This window comes from Mastigoproctus giganteus, chromosome 8, assembly GCF_048544385.1.
Source record: "Mastigoproctus giganteus isolate SK-2022 chromosome 8, ASM4854438v1, whole genome shotgun sequence".
In the NCBI taxonomy this organism is placed as follows: Eukaryota; Metazoa; Arthropoda; class Arachnida; order Uropygi; family Thelyphonidae; genus Mastigoproctus; species Mastigoproctus giganteus.
The window spans coordinates 118,548,213-118,566,621 of NC_143582.1; the positions used below are offsets into that span (position 1 = coordinate 118,548,213).

The 18,409-nt window shown below is 36.5% G+C and overlaps 1 protein-coding gene across 5 annotated transcripts in view; it reads left to right on the plus strand.

Moving 5' to 3' along the window:
• Window positions 1–18,409, plus strand: part of LOC150081782 (opioid-binding protein/cell adhesion molecule homolog) — a 298,024-nt gene that overhangs the window by 265,005 nt on the left and 14,610 nt on the right. For 4 of the 5 annotated variants that reach the window (XM_090379653.1, XM_090379654.1, XM_090379655.1 and 1 more), the window contains exon 9: window positions 10,843–10,932. The exons of the other annotated variant lie outside the window; for it this stretch is intronic. In XM_090379653.1, coding sequence (XP_090235779.1) covers window positions 10,843–10,932 — 90 coding nt within the window. The remainder of the gene's footprint in view (window positions 1–10,842; window positions 10,933–18,409) is intronic. 5 annotated transcript variants of the gene reach the window in all.

The following is an 18,409-nucleotide window of genomic DNA, read 5'->3' on the forward strand; positions in this document are numbered from 1 at the left end:
GTATGCTCAGTTGCATTCATCATAGCTACAGGTAGAGTCTTGGGATTAACTATTTATATCAGTGAAGCTTTTGGCTTGCGTTATCTTCTAAACAAGACGGAAACATTTAATTTACTGTTGCTAATGAAGTTAACACATAGCTTGCTGCTTATTAGATTCGAAATATCTTATTTATTTATTTTTAATTTTTAAAATGTTATTTGTTTAAAGTACGCGCAGAGTGAATCCATTTATTGGGTGGTGTAGCAAAGGAGGAAAAGAAATTGATATCATATCACACAATTTGCTTTAATACAAAAGTAAAACGAGATACAAAATACACGGAAACGAAATAATAAGAATTCTTTAATGTCATTTAGGAAACTCAATAATTAAAACCGATAATTGTGAAAGTTTTCTGGAATTTATAAGAAATATTTGCATTAATTCATGAAGAGCGTGGTAGCTCTGTGGCCTGGAAAAACAGCACCTAAAGAGACTAAAACTGTTAAATATTTTGGTTCGTTGTGAATTGGGTGATGGGCTGAATGTATTGTCAAATTGCACGTGGTCCTAGCCCTTGTCACTGCTAAACACAGTAATTGATTGTATTCTTTGTAAAAATGATTAATTGCAAATTCCTCTGACTAGCAGACATGCTATAGTACAAACAAAAATATCCGTTTACAGTCATAATGCACTGACTGCGTGCAAATAGAAAACATTCACTCAACAAACATCCCGCTTGCTGAATGAAAATCCTTGGTACGCTAAAGCAGTCCATACAATCTTTGTCCGCGAAGACTAACTCAGTCACAACGTGAAAGATTCCATAAAAATTCGCTCAAATGCATCTTGTATCTGTTACTAAATGGGGTAAATTATCATTCTGGTGTTTATTGTTTCGTGTAGTGGTTTCCCAACTCATAAAAGTGTGGCCTATAAAAGCATGTGTTTTCCTCATATTTTCAGTTTTCGGCGCAAGAGTTAAAAGTATATTTTTAGTCAAAGATCTAATCCGCTTGAGTGAACTTTATGCGAATCTTTCAGATAAAAATCTCTCTTTTATGAGATTTTTCAAATATGGTCTTGCTGTTCAAGGTTGATCACCATAGTTGACTCTACGAAATCTCATATCATTTTTCCTCAAAACAATAAAAGTTCTTCTGGACTTTTAGTATTAAATTAAAACATGTCGAAAGATTCATACAAAGACGTTATGTCAGCGAGTAGAAGATCATGATAGACGATACTAGCTACATTTCTTCAGACACCTAATTTGTGAAAGCCAGGGAATCGATGTATGCGGGTCAAGTTCGTAGGATGATAGCCAATGATGCGATCGTTTGACTTTGCCGATGTAAGCTATTGTTTTCGTCGGGCGTCAACAACGTACAAAAATACTTCATTATGATGACACGAAAACAGTGTTAAGCAAATTGATAGTCGCTAGAATTTGTTGCCGGCTGAGAATTTACTTGGAACCAATTTACTCACTTTTTACACCTCTTCCAATCAATGCAAATGCAAACAAATGGTTTCATAGCTCGTATAGAATTTTTCTGAAAGCACCTGAGTTTGGTTTGAATCTAGTTCTCAGTGGTGACCTTCAGTTCATCGTCAATGGTAATTATTCCTCATTGGGTACACCATCAAGTGATTCATCATCACCTCATTAAAATAATTGTTTTGGACTCTGTGTGTTCACTCACTGTATCTCCTCTGAATGTTGTACATATCTGACGGGCTGCTTGGTGTTTGTGCCCGGTTTATACTCTAAAGTAAACTCGTTCCAATCACCATAATTGCAACAGCCACCCGTACGTCATTTTTCACTGTTTTACCGAACCTCACTGCACGTTTGCTGAACCTTAACTAGTCAGTTAAGGTTCAGCAAATTTTCACTTGTATTTTCAAAGTTTATCGACGATTAATCACCATCCGAAATAACTTAATTTTCGAGTAGTTTTTGTAAAAATGTTACCCTTACAAAATCAGGACGAATATTTTTAGTCATCTGGGTCATCTCAGTTTTCATCAGGGTGTCGGAAACGGACCTACGGACGTCGTATGCTAAAATTACGTCGATATGCTCGTAACAAGACCTGCTTAGTTTCATATACTCTTTGTTAGAGTAGGTGTGGAATTTTTGTATGGCATTTCGAATAGACGGCACATCCAAACAGCGTGCAGTTATTCAATTTTTAATTGCTGAACGGAAGATTCACAATGGATTAATGGTAGAATGTTGTCTGTGTTTGGCGAAATTTGCTATTCCAAATCTGCTGTTGTAGAGCTACCAAGAAATTTCTGAGAAATAGGAGACTGATGCAATGGAAGCACCTTCATCCTGCAAAAGGAAACATTATTAATTCCAAATTTCTTCATGAAACGTTATGGCAACCATTTACTTTGATTCCAGTCGTTTTTTACTGCTACACTTTTAAAGAACTGATGTCAGCATTAACTCTGAACGATATGGTTTAACGTTGAATCATCTCTCGCCTTGGTATCAAACAAAAAGCACTAGTTAAACTGACAAAAGGAGTCATTCATCCTGTTCATGATATGCATACTTGCACTTTGCTAACCGATTCAAGCTTTTATGCAAAAGAAGCAGTGCAAGGCACTCAAGAATCCTAAATGCAGTCGAGATGTGCACCCCCGTGCATCTTGAGAGTATATATCGCCCAGGTGCTTGACAGTGTATATCGCAGTCGATCTTGGAAAAGTGATTAACATGAGAAAAGTAAAGAAAAATCATTTAAAAATAGAATGATAGTGATTTATGCAGATGAGGGGTAGAGCAGGTTCATTCTGTCCTATTTATGGAAGTTTGATGTGATTAAACAGGATGAATCAGGAAGCTCCTATTTCCTCAGTTAGCCCATTTTCCCATCATCAGTTTCTTTTTCAATTAATTCCTTTTCGCGTGATTACCAGACTTCTTTTAAAGTACCAATTGAAGGTAGAATCTCATAATCATGTTTAGCTTTGTATTTAGCTCTAACTATTTCAAATAAAGAGCGTGAACATTGCGTTGTTATCAAGTTAGATTCTCCTCATATTTAATGTTTCTCTATAGACCATTAATGACATTCTAAATGGAATATAATCACTAGCGTATAATGAGGCCGTGCATCCCGATTGGCAGTTGCTTATAGTTGTATATTGCAGACTTTTTAATTTAATAAAAATTAAATACGGACCCAACACCATATAACGATAAGACAAAAGACGGAACCATAGGCCCAGTGAATTAAGTAATTCACTGGGGTAACCTCCGTAAGAAAAGGGAATTGTTTAAGGGATTGTGTTTCTCAGATTTTTACTTTTGACAAACTTATAATGAGTGAACCAAAATCCGATACTGCTCCTCGAACTCCGTACCCTCATTAATGGCTTATTTCTGATTACCTTTTAATTCAGTATTATGTGAGTTGTCATATGAGAGTCACTGGATTATGAAATTTGAAATTGGATTGGAAATTAACAGCGGTTTCATTTATGAACCTCAAATTTTCGATATTCACAATCTTTGATTAATAATATCCATTAAGTTCTTTTCCAACTACATCTTCTTACAGCGAACAGGCAGTTATTGCCTTCTTATTGAGTATGTGTATTTAAGGCCTTTGCAACCATGTATTTTAAATACTTTTGTGAAATTATCCGACTTTAAATAATTTTAATTTTGTTCCATTCTAAACGGTGAATTTTTATTAAAATCATTAATTGCCTTCTTATTGTGTATGTATATTTAGCGCCAGTGCAACCAAGGTTTTTGCTTTAATTTGTCTTTTATATTATCTCTAAAAATTGCGTGTATACTGTGGTCGATTTTCCTGTTCCTGGAGGAGGAAGTCGAGTTTTCAGGAGTAAAAACCACCCAACCCTTGCCTGAGATTGAAGAACTCAGCTACATTGTGAAAAAGCTAAGTTCTTGTTACTAGTAAGTTCAACATTATTCATAACATCGGTACTCCGTTTTTTTCATGAACAGTTTCGATCTGTTATTTGCCCCTGTAAAGGTTCTTGCACTGCATTACGAGGCAGTAGTGCCGTGTAAGCGATCTGCTGCCAGTATTTATTGATACTTTCAATAGTAAGTATTCATTCAGAAGTGAACAGCATTATGTTTATCCTTCATTCTCACGGTTAGTGCACTGTCATGCACAGCGGTGGTAATGTGCAGTAATTTCTGCTGCTACCATTTAATGAAACAGCGAGTATTCATTTAGAAGTGAACATCATAAATATTTTAAGTACCCCCTGTAAATGTATCTTCACTGCCACGCAAAGCTGTTGTGCCGTATAGTCATACGGCACAACATTTTCCAGTACGTATATCATCACCATATACTGTAATTGAAAAATTTTAACAGTGGGTATTCATTCAGTTGAATGTTGCAGGCCAGTCATTCTTGACTAAATCGTTGCAAGGAAGAGTGGGGAGGGGGATAAACGCCGCTGCTGCATATCTATTTTTTCTTTTAACCACATTTAATTTGTGTTTGTTTCCCATATAATTTCAGCCAACCCTGTCCTTTCTTTCCCTCGAATCTTGTTTCAGTAGTTTCTTTATTACACACTCGAGTGTGTGAGCACCTTTCAGTACATATTTTTTGCATCATTGTACAGGGTTCAGGGGAAACAACCGTCACATTTCGTCCATATTTGTTTTCTGCGCATATGCAATAGGTATCTCTGCTTTTAGTGCGATTCTACAACAGGCTAGGGAGATCACTTTATGGAGTGTAGAACCATTGAACTTCTCGTTTCATACATAAGGAAGTACCGTATATTCTGTCATACAAATTGAATTTTGAAACTTTAAAAAATAATTCTAAAACCACGCGTCGACTTATACGGCATGTGCAAAACTTTGACCTTAAATTCACAGTATCTAATGAGCTTGTACATAACATACACTCGTACTTCGACCTTCAAGCGTTAGAGATCATCTAAATTTTAAGGTAGATTTTTCATCCGTTTATCGTTTCTCGTGAATGTAAATAAACAAACCCAGCTGGAAGCCTTTTCGAGTGGCACAGTTGATATAATCACCTTCCTCGCCACACAGAATGAAAAATTTCGAATCCATCACTGACGCTTTTTTCAAAACTTTGGTGTGATGCGCTACTATATCAGATGTAAAAGATGACTGTAGAAAAAAAGGGGACAGTTCGACTTATTAAACTATAACACTACTAGTGTAATTTTCGGCTATGATTTCGTATTTGTAATGCACCTTTCATTTTCACATTCAAGTCTTTGGCAGCAAATTTTAAACCGCCAGTTCTGTAACACGCATGAAGACACGGGGAAATCCATCAATTGCAAATACTTCTGAGAATGGAGAGCGAGTTCTTTTTTCTGCTGAACAGAGTCCGAGACGATTAATCAGTATCGTGCTCATACGCTACAGTTGTCTGAAGCGTATTCTAAGTGCATAATGGTTTCACCCTTACAAAATGGCGCTGTTCAAAATTAGGTTAGGTGTGTATTAAGCGGCAAAGCAACTAAGACTATGAGGAGTCACTATATTGTGTCTGTAATTGAGTGTATTCTTCCGTTCATTGCCGTTTTGTTTTTCTTGATGGAAGCGTCGAACTTTCGGTAGGAAAACTATGAGACCCTCTTTTGAGACCGAATAACTCGACCACGTTGCGAAAAAGTCCCAAACATTCCTCGCTTCTTTTATGGAATTCGAACCGAGGCGTTTTCCAGCCGGTTCAGGACTACGATGACCGCAGATGACAAAATGAATCGACAAAATTTCTGTGAGTTTTATGGGAGTTAAAGCGGGCAAAGGATGAAATTGAAATATATTGTAAATATAATGACTTATGAAGCACATTTTTATTTTGATGGTGATGTCGACAAACAGAATTATTGCTACTGAGCTTCCAATAATTCTCATCAAGTTCATGAATTTTCACGTCATTTATTTCTTGAGATTTATGTGTCCTTTCTATTTCCAATTTTACTTTGAACATAAAGGAGACACTACTGTAATATGATTTTGGAGTTCGGATGACAGTTTCAAGACAATGATAAGATAGATAGATGGGACATGGTATCATCATCATGGATGAACTACATCCTATACGACCAGACCGAGGATGAATCTCTTACGCGATATCTTTCCAGGGCGGTTCATTTCTCGCATTTGAGATATATCATGGCGTTCTCGTTACAGTGATATTACGGAACTTGGCTTCTTCTTATGGATAAGCAACGAAGTCACGAATTACCGAAAAGCTCAAGAATTCGTGAAGAAATTGCTGTAGTAAATGAAGAAATACATCCCAAATTTATGATGAATTTCGCTCAATGTGTTCAAAAGTGTATAAAATTGGAAGGCGAACATTTATTTAATATTTTCAAGATAAAATTGCCAAAATGTGTGTAAAATACATAAATTAAATGAATGTTTTGAATGGGTGCGCTTTTTTTTTGTTTAAAAATTGTTCACTAAAAAATGCTTCAGTCGTCTGAAGCATTTATATTACTCGATGTAAGGTACTATATGGGCAAGGGATATTTAATTTCTCTGTGAATTTGGTATTTTACGACTAATTCTTTCTTAACATACCTTATAAATTTAGCTGTATGAATTAACTTTTTTTTGACTGTCACGCATAACGTTTTAGCATAGCTTGTCAGTTTTGATTGACATTAATTTTAGAGTTTCTGTCTTATTATTAACATATTCAGTAATACATATTATAAACTGCTACAATACTCTTACAGTGTATGCCTTACTCCTCTTTGCATCAGAAGTTGAATTGTTTTGTTTGTTTATAAGTACGCTGCTGTACCAAAATAGTAAAGAATGATATTTCTTCATTAAATAATTTATTCACAAGAAATATCAGAAGAAAAATATCGCTTCACGGTTTATTCAAGTTATTTTCTGATAAATATTGAACATTGGAGAGGGGGCCAATGTATGTCCGTCTTCCTCTTAAATTTGAATTTATGGCCTAGTTCTGGTTTCGTTTTTAACCATGAAATGTTCACATTCCTTCATTTTACTATTGCCTCTCAGAGCCTAATATACCTTAATCATTTCAGCTTTAAGATTTCGGATTGTGTTGACATGGTTTATGCACAGTGGACTTGTTTTGTATATTTGGCGGTAGCTGAGCTGGGATTATTTTCCTACTGAAAGCAAGGCTTAACACACGGATTTCAATCAAGTCACATTAATGAGTATATTCAAAGTCGAAGAGAAATACCTTTAGAAATTGTTAATGCTTCAAAAGATAACAGTAAGTTCATTTCCCCTTTCGAAATCCGATATTAAAGATAAGCTAAATGGTAAGAACGTTCCTTATACCTTTGATAACATTAATATAGAGATGATGAAAGCTGTACAATCGACGAAGAACAAATACATCTTCTTCAGTTAAAGTGAACTGTATAACATCTATAGAAGAGTACACAATATTTTGTTATAACATCCTCCTGTTCTATAAATTTTGTAGCCAAGAGTAAAAGGATACATGGTTCCTTATAAAGGAATGTTTAAATTTCGTCTCTTAGCTTGGAAGACATCACACTTTCGGTCCGCATACAGAATAATCTGCTCTCATAAGTTGTATTGTACGTTATCAAAAATATGTTAGAGATTTCGAAACGTTTTACTTATTTTTTTAATTTTCCACATCACAATTTGTTTTGTGTGTTATTTATCGTGGTGAACCAGTTCTCGTATTTTAGCATCCCATACTATTTGAAACATATATACAGTATTTCCATTTCACTCTGGGCAGATAATGAATAATTTAATATGGACAATATTTATGAAATCTATCTTGTCAGTAATAACAAGCATTTCGTCAATATTCCATCTACATGCAAAAATGACAGCAGTGTATGCATAAAAATGATATTGTGAAAAAGTGTTCCAACGCTTTCAATTAAGGTACTCCATTAATGAGAAAAGATGAGTAGTTGAACTGTTGGTAGTACACCGTCCTTTACATAAAACTAATATTAGCATCCGTTTCGGAGGAACTACTCTCAGTAATGAAAATTAAAAGTAAATAATGTTATTCTTCTGTTATCGGGAATGGTTTGTTGGTACGTCGTAGGCCATCATTCTGATTGATTGAACAGCTGTGATTCTTCAAAAACGTCATGAATTTCAGAAAAATTAATCTAGACTTTCATTAGGTTACTTTGTTTTGCTTAAAATTCAATTTTTAATTAACTTAATCTTATATTACGAATCGTAAGGTACGATTAGGTTATTTCACTTTTAGAACAGATGACAGTGTGCAAAAAATGTAATGTTTTCAAGCAGTCTGACATAGTCAGGTTACTTTACAGTACATTCGAAAAAAATAAGCGATATATGTGATTCCAGGAAGTTGACATCGCAGCTTACGATGAAGCAGGACAAAATATGGTATGGTGGCGTACCATAGAATATCGATGAAATGAGGAGATAGCAAAAAACTACGGACAGATATAAGGGATATTTATAGGGGTTGTATAAGAAGTACCAAAAAGGTTACATCACAGAAGTCGACAGAAGATTCTCGAAAATATGATCCCCCTCAACGACTAATCAGGCCAGTCAGCGGTGAACCATGCTCGATATCTGTGGCAACAAATCCTATTTGTTCCACCAGCGTAGCTCGCCAAGTCACAGAGGAGTTAGCTGCCGGAATGTAATGCGACGCCCAAGGGTGTCGCACAATATTGGAACAGATTCAAGTCTGCTTATCGTACTGGCCACGGCAGTCGTTAGATATCTTCAATTTCAAGATATTTCTCCACCACCTGAGCTTTATGTGCAGTGGCATTGTCATGCATGAAAAGAGGAAAGAAAATCTGGGCCAGCTGTCGAACATAGGCTTCGAGGATCTGTTCTCGGTACCTCTGCGCAGTTACGATATCCTTATCAAAAACATGGAGAGATGCGGCCGTTGATCATTATTCTGCCCCACACGAGAACACCGCCTCCACTGTAAGTGTCCCTTTTTCTTACATTGGAGTGATGATACCGCATTCCTCATTGTCTCCAGATGAAATAACGTCTAGAATCTGTATGTAGGTAAAAACGGGAATCATTAGAGAACAGAAATGTACCTCATTCGTTAGGACTCCAAGTCACATGTTCATGGCACCAGGTTCGAAGAGCTCTGAGGTCGTTTGGGGTTAATTCGATAAAAACCACCGGCTTCCGTTTTTAGAGTCCACTTGAACTGAGTCTTCTTAACAGAGTTCCGGTTAGAAATGTTTTCACCTGTGGCAGAGGAAATCTCAAGAAACAATTGATAAACTGTTAGAGCCAGCTCTTCTTGTAATAGTTCATGTCTCCTGAAACTGCTTCCATAATGCCTAGACGACACTGCATGTCCCATTAAGCCATTGCACTTACATCTGCGACTCCCCAGCTTCAAGTCGTCCAACGGCTCGCCATCTTCAAGAATCGTCTGAAAGACGCTGACTTGTGATCCTGAGTACTGGAGATGTGGTGGCTGTTCCACTGAGAAGAAAAAAAAACGGGAATGAAGTAATGTGGTCGCATCCCGTCCATGAATAATTTGAATAATGTACGGCTCTGAGAGGTGGTAGATTTATTTCTATTGGATACTTAGAATATGCATTCCGGGATGCCTATTTTATAAAATATACGCCTTCAGTGACACTGTTCCCAATAAAATATTCGTGAAAAAACATTTTGTTCTACTAATTTTGTCGAGCAGCGTAAAAACACTGCCAATGAAATCCTCGATGACAAAGAATTACGGGTGTTGACTAAAAGTTTAGTGTTATCATGGTAAATCTATAATCAGAAATTCCATTTAATTTAGCTAAGTATATCTCAGAAATTCCTGTTTCCTTATTTTTAAAGAATGCACCAAAATCCCATTGGCCATTTTCGTGAAAGCACAACCCTTCAACAAAATTAAATGGATTTTAGTATACCAGTAGAAAAATACACCGTTAATAAAAATTAGTATTTATAAACGAAATATTAAAGATATATCGCTGCTTTATAAATGTTTCGTTTTCTACGGTGATGTTCATTCTAACTCTGCTGAGATAATGTAAGAATGAAGACCCTCTCTGGCCTTGTCTTGTCAGAGACCTGTCAAAGGTGAAATCGATGAACCTTTGTACGGATCAGATGTTAAAGAGAAAGCCTTAGATGATATCACAAAGAGTACTGTCATTCCTTTCATTATAACCTTCTCTACTGCATATTTTAATAGATGGGGCAATTAAATTAAGAGAGAGGTTTCAAAAATAGATTCCGCCCGTTTTCAAGAGTATATTACAGTTCAGTGAAGGCTATTTTTTGATATTTCTGCTGATAACGTTGCCAGTAAGCTGTATCCGAAAATATAGAGTTCATTTATTCATTTAGTTGAGCATCTAAATGTTCTCAAGAACTTCATTAAAGACAGACAGAACTAAATCTAAATCTGATGACTTTCATAGCGGTAATTTAGAATTAAATAAGGTCTATTATCCAGTGTCTTCCATAAATGAAAATAAAAGGAGAGAGATCCAATTTTCAATTTTCTTTCCCAGTTTGAAGAGAGTGTGTATATTTTATAGCCATGTAAGGGTATTGTTTGTGTTTTTTAGTTTTTCCTTTTAGTTGTTTAGGATGCGTTAAGGTCACAAAGAACTATTTTGTTATTTTGCCAATTCTGAAACTTATCATCAGAAAATAGCAGTACCCGAAAATGTACAATGTTTAGAATCATTTATATTGGATAATACACAAATGCAAAAATAAGACTTTGGTCCATTGCATGTATTAAACTACAAAGCTATTACTTTCTTTTACCAAGATCTCGAGGATTTGATTATTGCTTTTATTCCCTTCTACAGATGAAAAGTTCCCGATGCTCGATGATTCCCAATCGAAGGGCCAACATTCAAGCAATAAAAAAATACCAAAACGGACACGTAAAGTGGAAGGTACGAAGACTTGTGAATATTCACACTTCCTTTTACTCTGAAAATATATTTTTATCAAGAAATTCTAATACCCTAGGGAGAATCAGATTATATTATTAATATTCTCTTTGATAAAAAATTACGCTACACAAACTGAGCTCTCAGTATCCATGGGAGGATTAACTGAACGTGGGCTGACTGAACGTTCTGAAGGCCAAGATGCACTACACTCTGGTATTTCAATCTATCTTTGAAATGCTTACATCATGGCTCCTGTCCATTTGTTTTCCAATCGTCTCAGTTTTTTTTTTTCTATCGCTTAGAATTATTTTATATTTAATTTGTAATTATCTTTAGGTGTTACGTGTATTTAGTAGTAACCAAATGTAAATGAGTTGTCTTGTCAATAGTACTAAGAGATTTATTGAAAACGATGAAGAGGATTGGTCGGTGAAGAACTTTCTCCATCACGAGAGCACCTTCATTTCATATTGGCGATAAAAATATTGGCTTCATAAAAAAGTTAAAATAATTAAGTTCATAAAAATGTTGATGATGAAAGTAGATTATCTAAACATAAACCCGTTCCTCTGTGCGTGTGTGCGTGTTGATTGAGCAAGGCATTTAACCAGCAGACGGCAGGTGGAATATATCTGTGATTTAATCTCGCCAAAGTGATCCGATTCGGAAAGGAACCCATGTTTTGCACTTCGGAGAAAAACGAATACATGAATTTTGTAAAAATTGGTTTTCCACTTTATCGTAGGAATGCATATATATAAGCTTGTTTCGGATGCTTTGAATCTTCCACAACTTTGCATTTCATGTGATGTGTAACCACTTACCTGAATATTTAAACACACCGTCTGTCACAAAACATAAATGTTATCATGAAGTTATGTTAGCTCAAACCTCCTATCTTAATTCTAATGAATTCAACAGTGGTTTGTTAGGTTCAGCTCTGAAATCTTATCAGACCATTATTCTTTCCAGACTATCAGATCGTACACCAAATATTTCGTCAGAAAACGTCCTGGTGAAAATTATGAGGTGATGGACAATAGAATTATATCAGACTTGAAAGAACAGCGATATCTAAGATACTACTATATCACTACTTCTTCAAGAAACAATTCACAAAAACCATTGCAAAAGTACGCCAACACCATCATCACCTTGCCTCGCTGCAGGCAGGGTGAAGTTCCTTTCAATTGGCTGTCTGAGTTTCGCCGTTTCCAGCCTTCCATCTGATACAGTACAAATAGAAAACATCTTATTTGGGGCCGACAGGGCTAGCCACGTGGTAAAGTGCCTGCCTGACAACCCAAAGGTCGCGGGTTCGAATCCCGCTCCGGACTTGGATCAGTGTAAAATGCAAAAACTTTGTGGGGTGCATTATGGCCACAAAAGCCGATGCGCCAACAACTAACAAAACAAAATCGTCTTGGGAATCTTTAGACAGATTTTGTCCAAAAATATGATTACCTGTTTAGAGACCATTTGGCTCCATGGTCCATTTTCAAATTTAGCATGCTGTACTGCCTACTACTCGTGTAGACATTCCAGACAGAGGTCTACAGAATGTTAAAAATCTCGGAAATTTATCGTATGATAAATCCTTTCATATGCCAACCGACCTCTTGTCCACGTCCAAGTAAGACAAGATTATTTGCGTATGGTATATCGATTTTAATTTGTATTACTACCTATAAATATATATGACAATGCGTGCGTTAAATCCGAATAAACTAAAGGTATGAGCCACCACTAAAATTGTGTGTATCATGTGGTCAGTTTTCAAGCTGTTTTTTGACGGCAAGATTTAAAATGCAGAATCTTAAAATTATCTTCTATAAATTGGTGAAACATCTCACTACCATAATCACTTTTATTATTACTTTAAACAAGTAAATAAACAAATAAATTGTCTGTTTATGCTCCAGGACTAAGTTCAGCACATGAATGAGATCCTTGACTAAGTTACGACAGAAATAGGTCACAAAATTTAACAGAAATTGTTAAGTAATTCATAAATTTAGAAATTCCCCTCCCCACCCCTACTCCGGAACTTCGCCTACTGGGCCTTACCACCGTAGACACTTTCCGCTTTTACCAACTATCCAGTACTTAAACTGATCCACTCGCGCTCTCTTCCAACAAAAACTTCTGTTTGGGGGGGTTCCATGATAAGCTCCGGGGACGCCAGAGAATGATTAACTTTCAATAAATAAGTTAAACAGATAATGTTTAACTTATCGTAAGATAAATGAAACATTGTCTCAAAACAGCTTACTGGTATCTGTCTGATCCTGTTGTGTTTGGATTGGAAATCCAATTCAAACAGAACAGGAGAAGGCAGATTCCACTCAACAAAGCAAATACAATTGTAATACATTTGCGCATTATTATATCCCCTATCTGGCTTCATTTATCTTGATTCTTTTCTTTACCTTATAGTTATTGTGCTGAAAATATGTATATTGATTTTAGATTTGATAAAGTGCCAAGTAACGTATGTGCACTCACGTTCCAATAAAACTAAAATTCTCCGGACTCCTGTATAACTCGATTTCAAACATAAAGAAGCGTCAGATACAATCAGCAGACTGGTTTCAGTATCTGGTGCCCACAGTATGTCTTCTTTATTCATACAAATTAAACTTTGAATGACCCTCTTCTTGTAAAACAAATCATTCACAGGGATTCATCTCTGAAGAATATGGAGGAGGAGGTATATTAAGGATGCCCATTGCTAACACTGTAGTAATACCTGCACAGCACTAGCTCCGTGACCCTTTGCATTGCCATGCAGGGTCTTTGGCTCTGCCTCCTTGAGATGATAGCGTTTAAGACATCTTTCTGGGAACAATTTCTCTCCAGGAATGAGTGGCATTTAAATAAATACAATAAAATTTCTATTTATTTGGCGAGGCGACCTCTTGCGGTCAGAGAAGTTTAAAAGACAGAGACTACAAGGATGTTATAAAAGTTTGGTATAACGTGGATTTGAACAGGAGCGTGTGTGCACCTGAATATTGGATTGGATTACAGTCAGGCGCATATAATGTACGTTTGTGTAAGAGCATTACATCTTTGTGGAAGAGAAATATTAAGCAACCATTGGCTTTTAGCCGTCAAGGGTTTTGTGTACAGCAATGTGCCTTCTGTATACAATAAAGAGTTCCTTTTCATGACTTAGAATAACGCCATCCTACACGTACAATAATCAGCTCCACTTACGCATTATCCAGTTCTTGTCTGAAATTTTTGAACGGGAAGTACTTGGGTGGCATTATGCCAACGTGCTTTCTTCAAGTGATGGAATTCTTTTGTGTTCTCCACAGCGCGACTTCAGTCATTATTCCATTTATATGCACTTCAGAAACGGTTACAGTTTTTGGACAATATTCATGTGTTTTGTAACCGTTTTAAGAGTATCATTATTGTGCCTTGCTTTTATTTCTCTCTGAGTTTTCTGGAGTATGCTGCTGACTATGGATGAGGCTGCGTTTGTTAAAACCTTGGTTAATATTGTAGAGAATGTAACGATATAATCAGGAGGATTACGGATAGAGTATTTTAAGTCTAATAATGATCAACTCTCTTTCTTATGCATCTACTTCAATCAAAAATAAGCATTTAAAGAAGAATGAATGCAGACATGAGATCAAAATTTAGTACTAATACAGTTTTTTATTTGTGGACTGAGTGAGTTAGCCAACGAAAGTTTATTGACTCTCCCAAAGCAGCCAATGTATTTTCGTTGCTTTTTGGTGAGGTTTGATTATCAATTCCATAATATCATTCTTGAATTTTATTTTTGTGCAAGATACAAATTGCATTTTGTTTGTTTGAGACGACAGAAACTAGTTCAATGAAAGAAGAGTTCTGAAAACAAATGTTTCGCATCAAATTTCGTTTTATTAGTGTAATATTTGGTTCTATTGCGTGGAAGATTCTTAAAAATCAGTGCAGTCTGCTATAATTTAATATTATATTGCATGAATAATTTGCATCACGAAAAAATGAAAGGAAGATATTAAGCAAGCTCATGATGTTTGAGTTGTTTGATTAGTCCAATAATATGGTCCTAAACTAGTGGAAGGTAGAATAGTAAATAGAGTACAAAGGAAAATGAAAAAGACTGGAGGTAATTGAGCAGTACAGAGAGGCTTCTAGGAGATCTCATGGGATTTGTCAGTGATATACGGATGTTCTGCTAGCAGCGAAAAGGAGGCATTTATCTCGTTGTATATTGCTAGACTAAATTCACAGAACAAAATGTTTTTCATGAATATTTTATTGTGAACAGTGTCGCCAAATATTTCATATAATAGGCATCCTGGATGCAAATTCCGAGTATCCAATAGAAAATAATCTATCACCTTACAGAGCCACACATTATGCAAATTATTCATGCCTATAAAACACACCCGCAAGTGAAAACATTTCCAACAGGACTGTGTTAAGAAGGCTCAATTAAAGTGGACATTATGAAAGAAAGCCAGCGATTTGTATCCCATTAACCGCAGAGCTCGTCGAAACTGTTGCATTAACGTGTGGTTGGAGACCTCACAAAAAGGTACAGTACTTTTCTCTGATGAGTCTCGTCTTAGCCTAAAAACAGATTCTAGACGATATTTCAGCTGTAGACAACGAAAAATGCGATACCATCCCTCCAACATCAGAGAAAAGGATACTTACAGTGGGGGCGGTGTTCTTGTGAGGGAAAGAATAATGATCGACGACCACACTCCTCTTCATTTTTTGATAGGGGTACCATAACTGTGTAGAGGTATCAAGAACAGGTCCTCGAACTCTGTGTTAGACTTTTTAGAGGTAGGGTTAGCTCAGATTTTATTTTCATGCACGACAACGCCACTGCATATAGAACCCAAGTGGTGGAAGAATATCATGAAAATGAAGATGGTCAATGACTGCCGCGGTCAGCACGACCACCTGACTTAAATCCGATCGGACATATGTGGGATGCCCTTGGAAGTATCAAATAAAATTTTGGTACTCCCAGGCATTGCACGCCGACAACTAATTCTTCGGATATTTGGTATGCTGAGATCTGCGCTGGTGGAAGAATGGGATTCGTTGCGGCAGAATCTTATAGGCACGCTTATATCGAGCTTGGTTCACTGCTGTGAGGTCTGTTTAGCCGTCGGATGGGATTGTACACCGCATTGATGTCAAGTGACCATATTTTGGAGTAACTTGTATTGATTTCAGTAATCTGACCTTTTTGCTAATTCTTATACAACCTCTATAAATGTCAATTATACCTGTCCGAAGTTTCTCGCTGTCTCCTCTATTTATTGTTATTCTATGGCATGCGACCACACCAAATTTTGTGTCACTTCATCTCAGGCTGTACGAGTTGTATAACGTTTTCTATGTGTTCTGCTAATTGAGTTGAGCAGTGTACATGCAATGGTTACGCCGCATCTTGAGTACTCTATACAGCTCTGGAGGCATTCGGAATGATATAGATCTGTTGGAATCGGTGCAGAGAAGGGCAACGAGATTGGTGAGGGAATCAAAAGGGTGATCTTACGAAGAAAGTCTTCATTTTTGCAAATTGCAGCATCTTGAGACTAGGCGCTTGCGAACAGAACTGATCGAGGTGTTTAAGGCTTTGAATGGCTTGAGCAAACTCATTGCTGATGGGAATCTGCCTCTTGCTCAGACTGCACACATGGAGGCATAAATTCAAATTGAGGAAAGATGGCTTCAGGATAGATGTGGGGAGGTTTGCCTTCAGCCAGCTGGTCGATGATTGTTGGAACAGACTTCCATCTGTTGTTGTGTAAGTGGGTAGTTTGAATAAATTCTACTAAGAACTACAGGAACTATTGGAGGTGATAGACAGGTGATGTGGGACATTTCTTTTTTCGCGGATGCTTATGACCTTGCTTTTTGGCATTATTTTTCACTAATATATTAATACTAATGCAGTCCGCATTCATTCTGAGATTTATTTTACCCAAGTTGTTTCCAAGAAGTATGCAATTTTGTGTGAAAAGAGATATTTTCACAATTATAGATAAAAACGTGTATTGGACTTTGAGAAAATGAATAGTACCGCCAATTTTTTATCCTTCACACACTTCTTCACGTTGCTTTAATTAAAATTTTCATTTTCGCTTTGGCTTTATTCGCGTTAGGCTGTGCTTTCCTGTTATGCACAATTCGTATTACTTATGCGAGTATAATTAATTATCCGGCAACCACTCCCTGAGGTTACGATAAATTTCATCACATCACAGTTCCTGATTACACTTGGTAATCAGTTAATAACTTTTCCAAAAAGATAATCTCTCTTTTCTGCATTTGTGTCATTATCTTTTGTACTCCACCCTAGATCTATTAATGGTTTTTCTAATGTCCCGACGTGTGGGAAGCTGCTGATCACAGTGGCCAGGTCTGCCCACATTTATTCTATGCTCTTGTGCATTGCTGCTATTAGGTTTTATTTAGGACATGGATACGTTCATGTAGGACAAGAAGTACAAGAAACTGAAATTTGTAATGGCTGTGCTCATTCTGCAGAATAAATCTGAATCATATTAGTATAAAGTTGATTTTTAATCAATATATAATGTGTTTAGCATCACAGTTCCGGTATATATTAAATAAAAGATATAATGGACTTTTATTTTGAAATTTGCGATACGCTTTCTTTCTTTTCTTTTCTTTAACACATATATTGTAATATTTTTCTCGAATTTGTTTTCTAATGACTAAAATATGCTATTGATAAAGCCTACCATGACGCTGAGAATTAACCCAACAGCAGAACGGCAAGTTTATAGCAAAGGAAATAGCAAATGTCATTTTACATATAAATCCACTCTTTGAAAATTGTCTGATAACTGATGTATGCTTATAGAGCATCAATAATCTCCTCGCTACGTGTATGGGGGAGGGGAATGTGCCAGCGATCTTTGATAACCCCATTGTGCAGTTTCGTCGACCAAATTACTGCTCCTCTTCGCCAGTATGGCACTTGACAGACAGGACACGCTTCTGCAGGCGACGAGCATTGTGAGATCCGCATCAACCCTTGACAAAGATAGCTGACATCTGAGTGGTAGGGCATTGAGATTCTTTAGCTTTACCTTATTGTTTAGGTTTATGGTAATCTGAAACACGAAAGAAGATAGAGAGGATTCCAACGGAATCCTGAGATTTAAGATGGAGTAGAAAACTCTTTTGCATTTGTTCGCGAGGAGCTTTAAACCTTATACAAAATAAACTGTTGAAGTGTATTATTACTTATGCTTTGTTCATAAGTATAATAAGCTCTTAGAATTAATTTCCTGGTCGTCACTGATAGGCGAACTGCCTCAGTAAAAACGTGAAATTAATGCTGAGTAACGACAGAAATCCCTGCTTACGGTTGTCACTTGGTATTGGTTAATCGCAACTAAAGACCTCATCTTGAGAGTTCCAACACACTGTTTTTTATTCGATCCAACTAGGTTTCAAC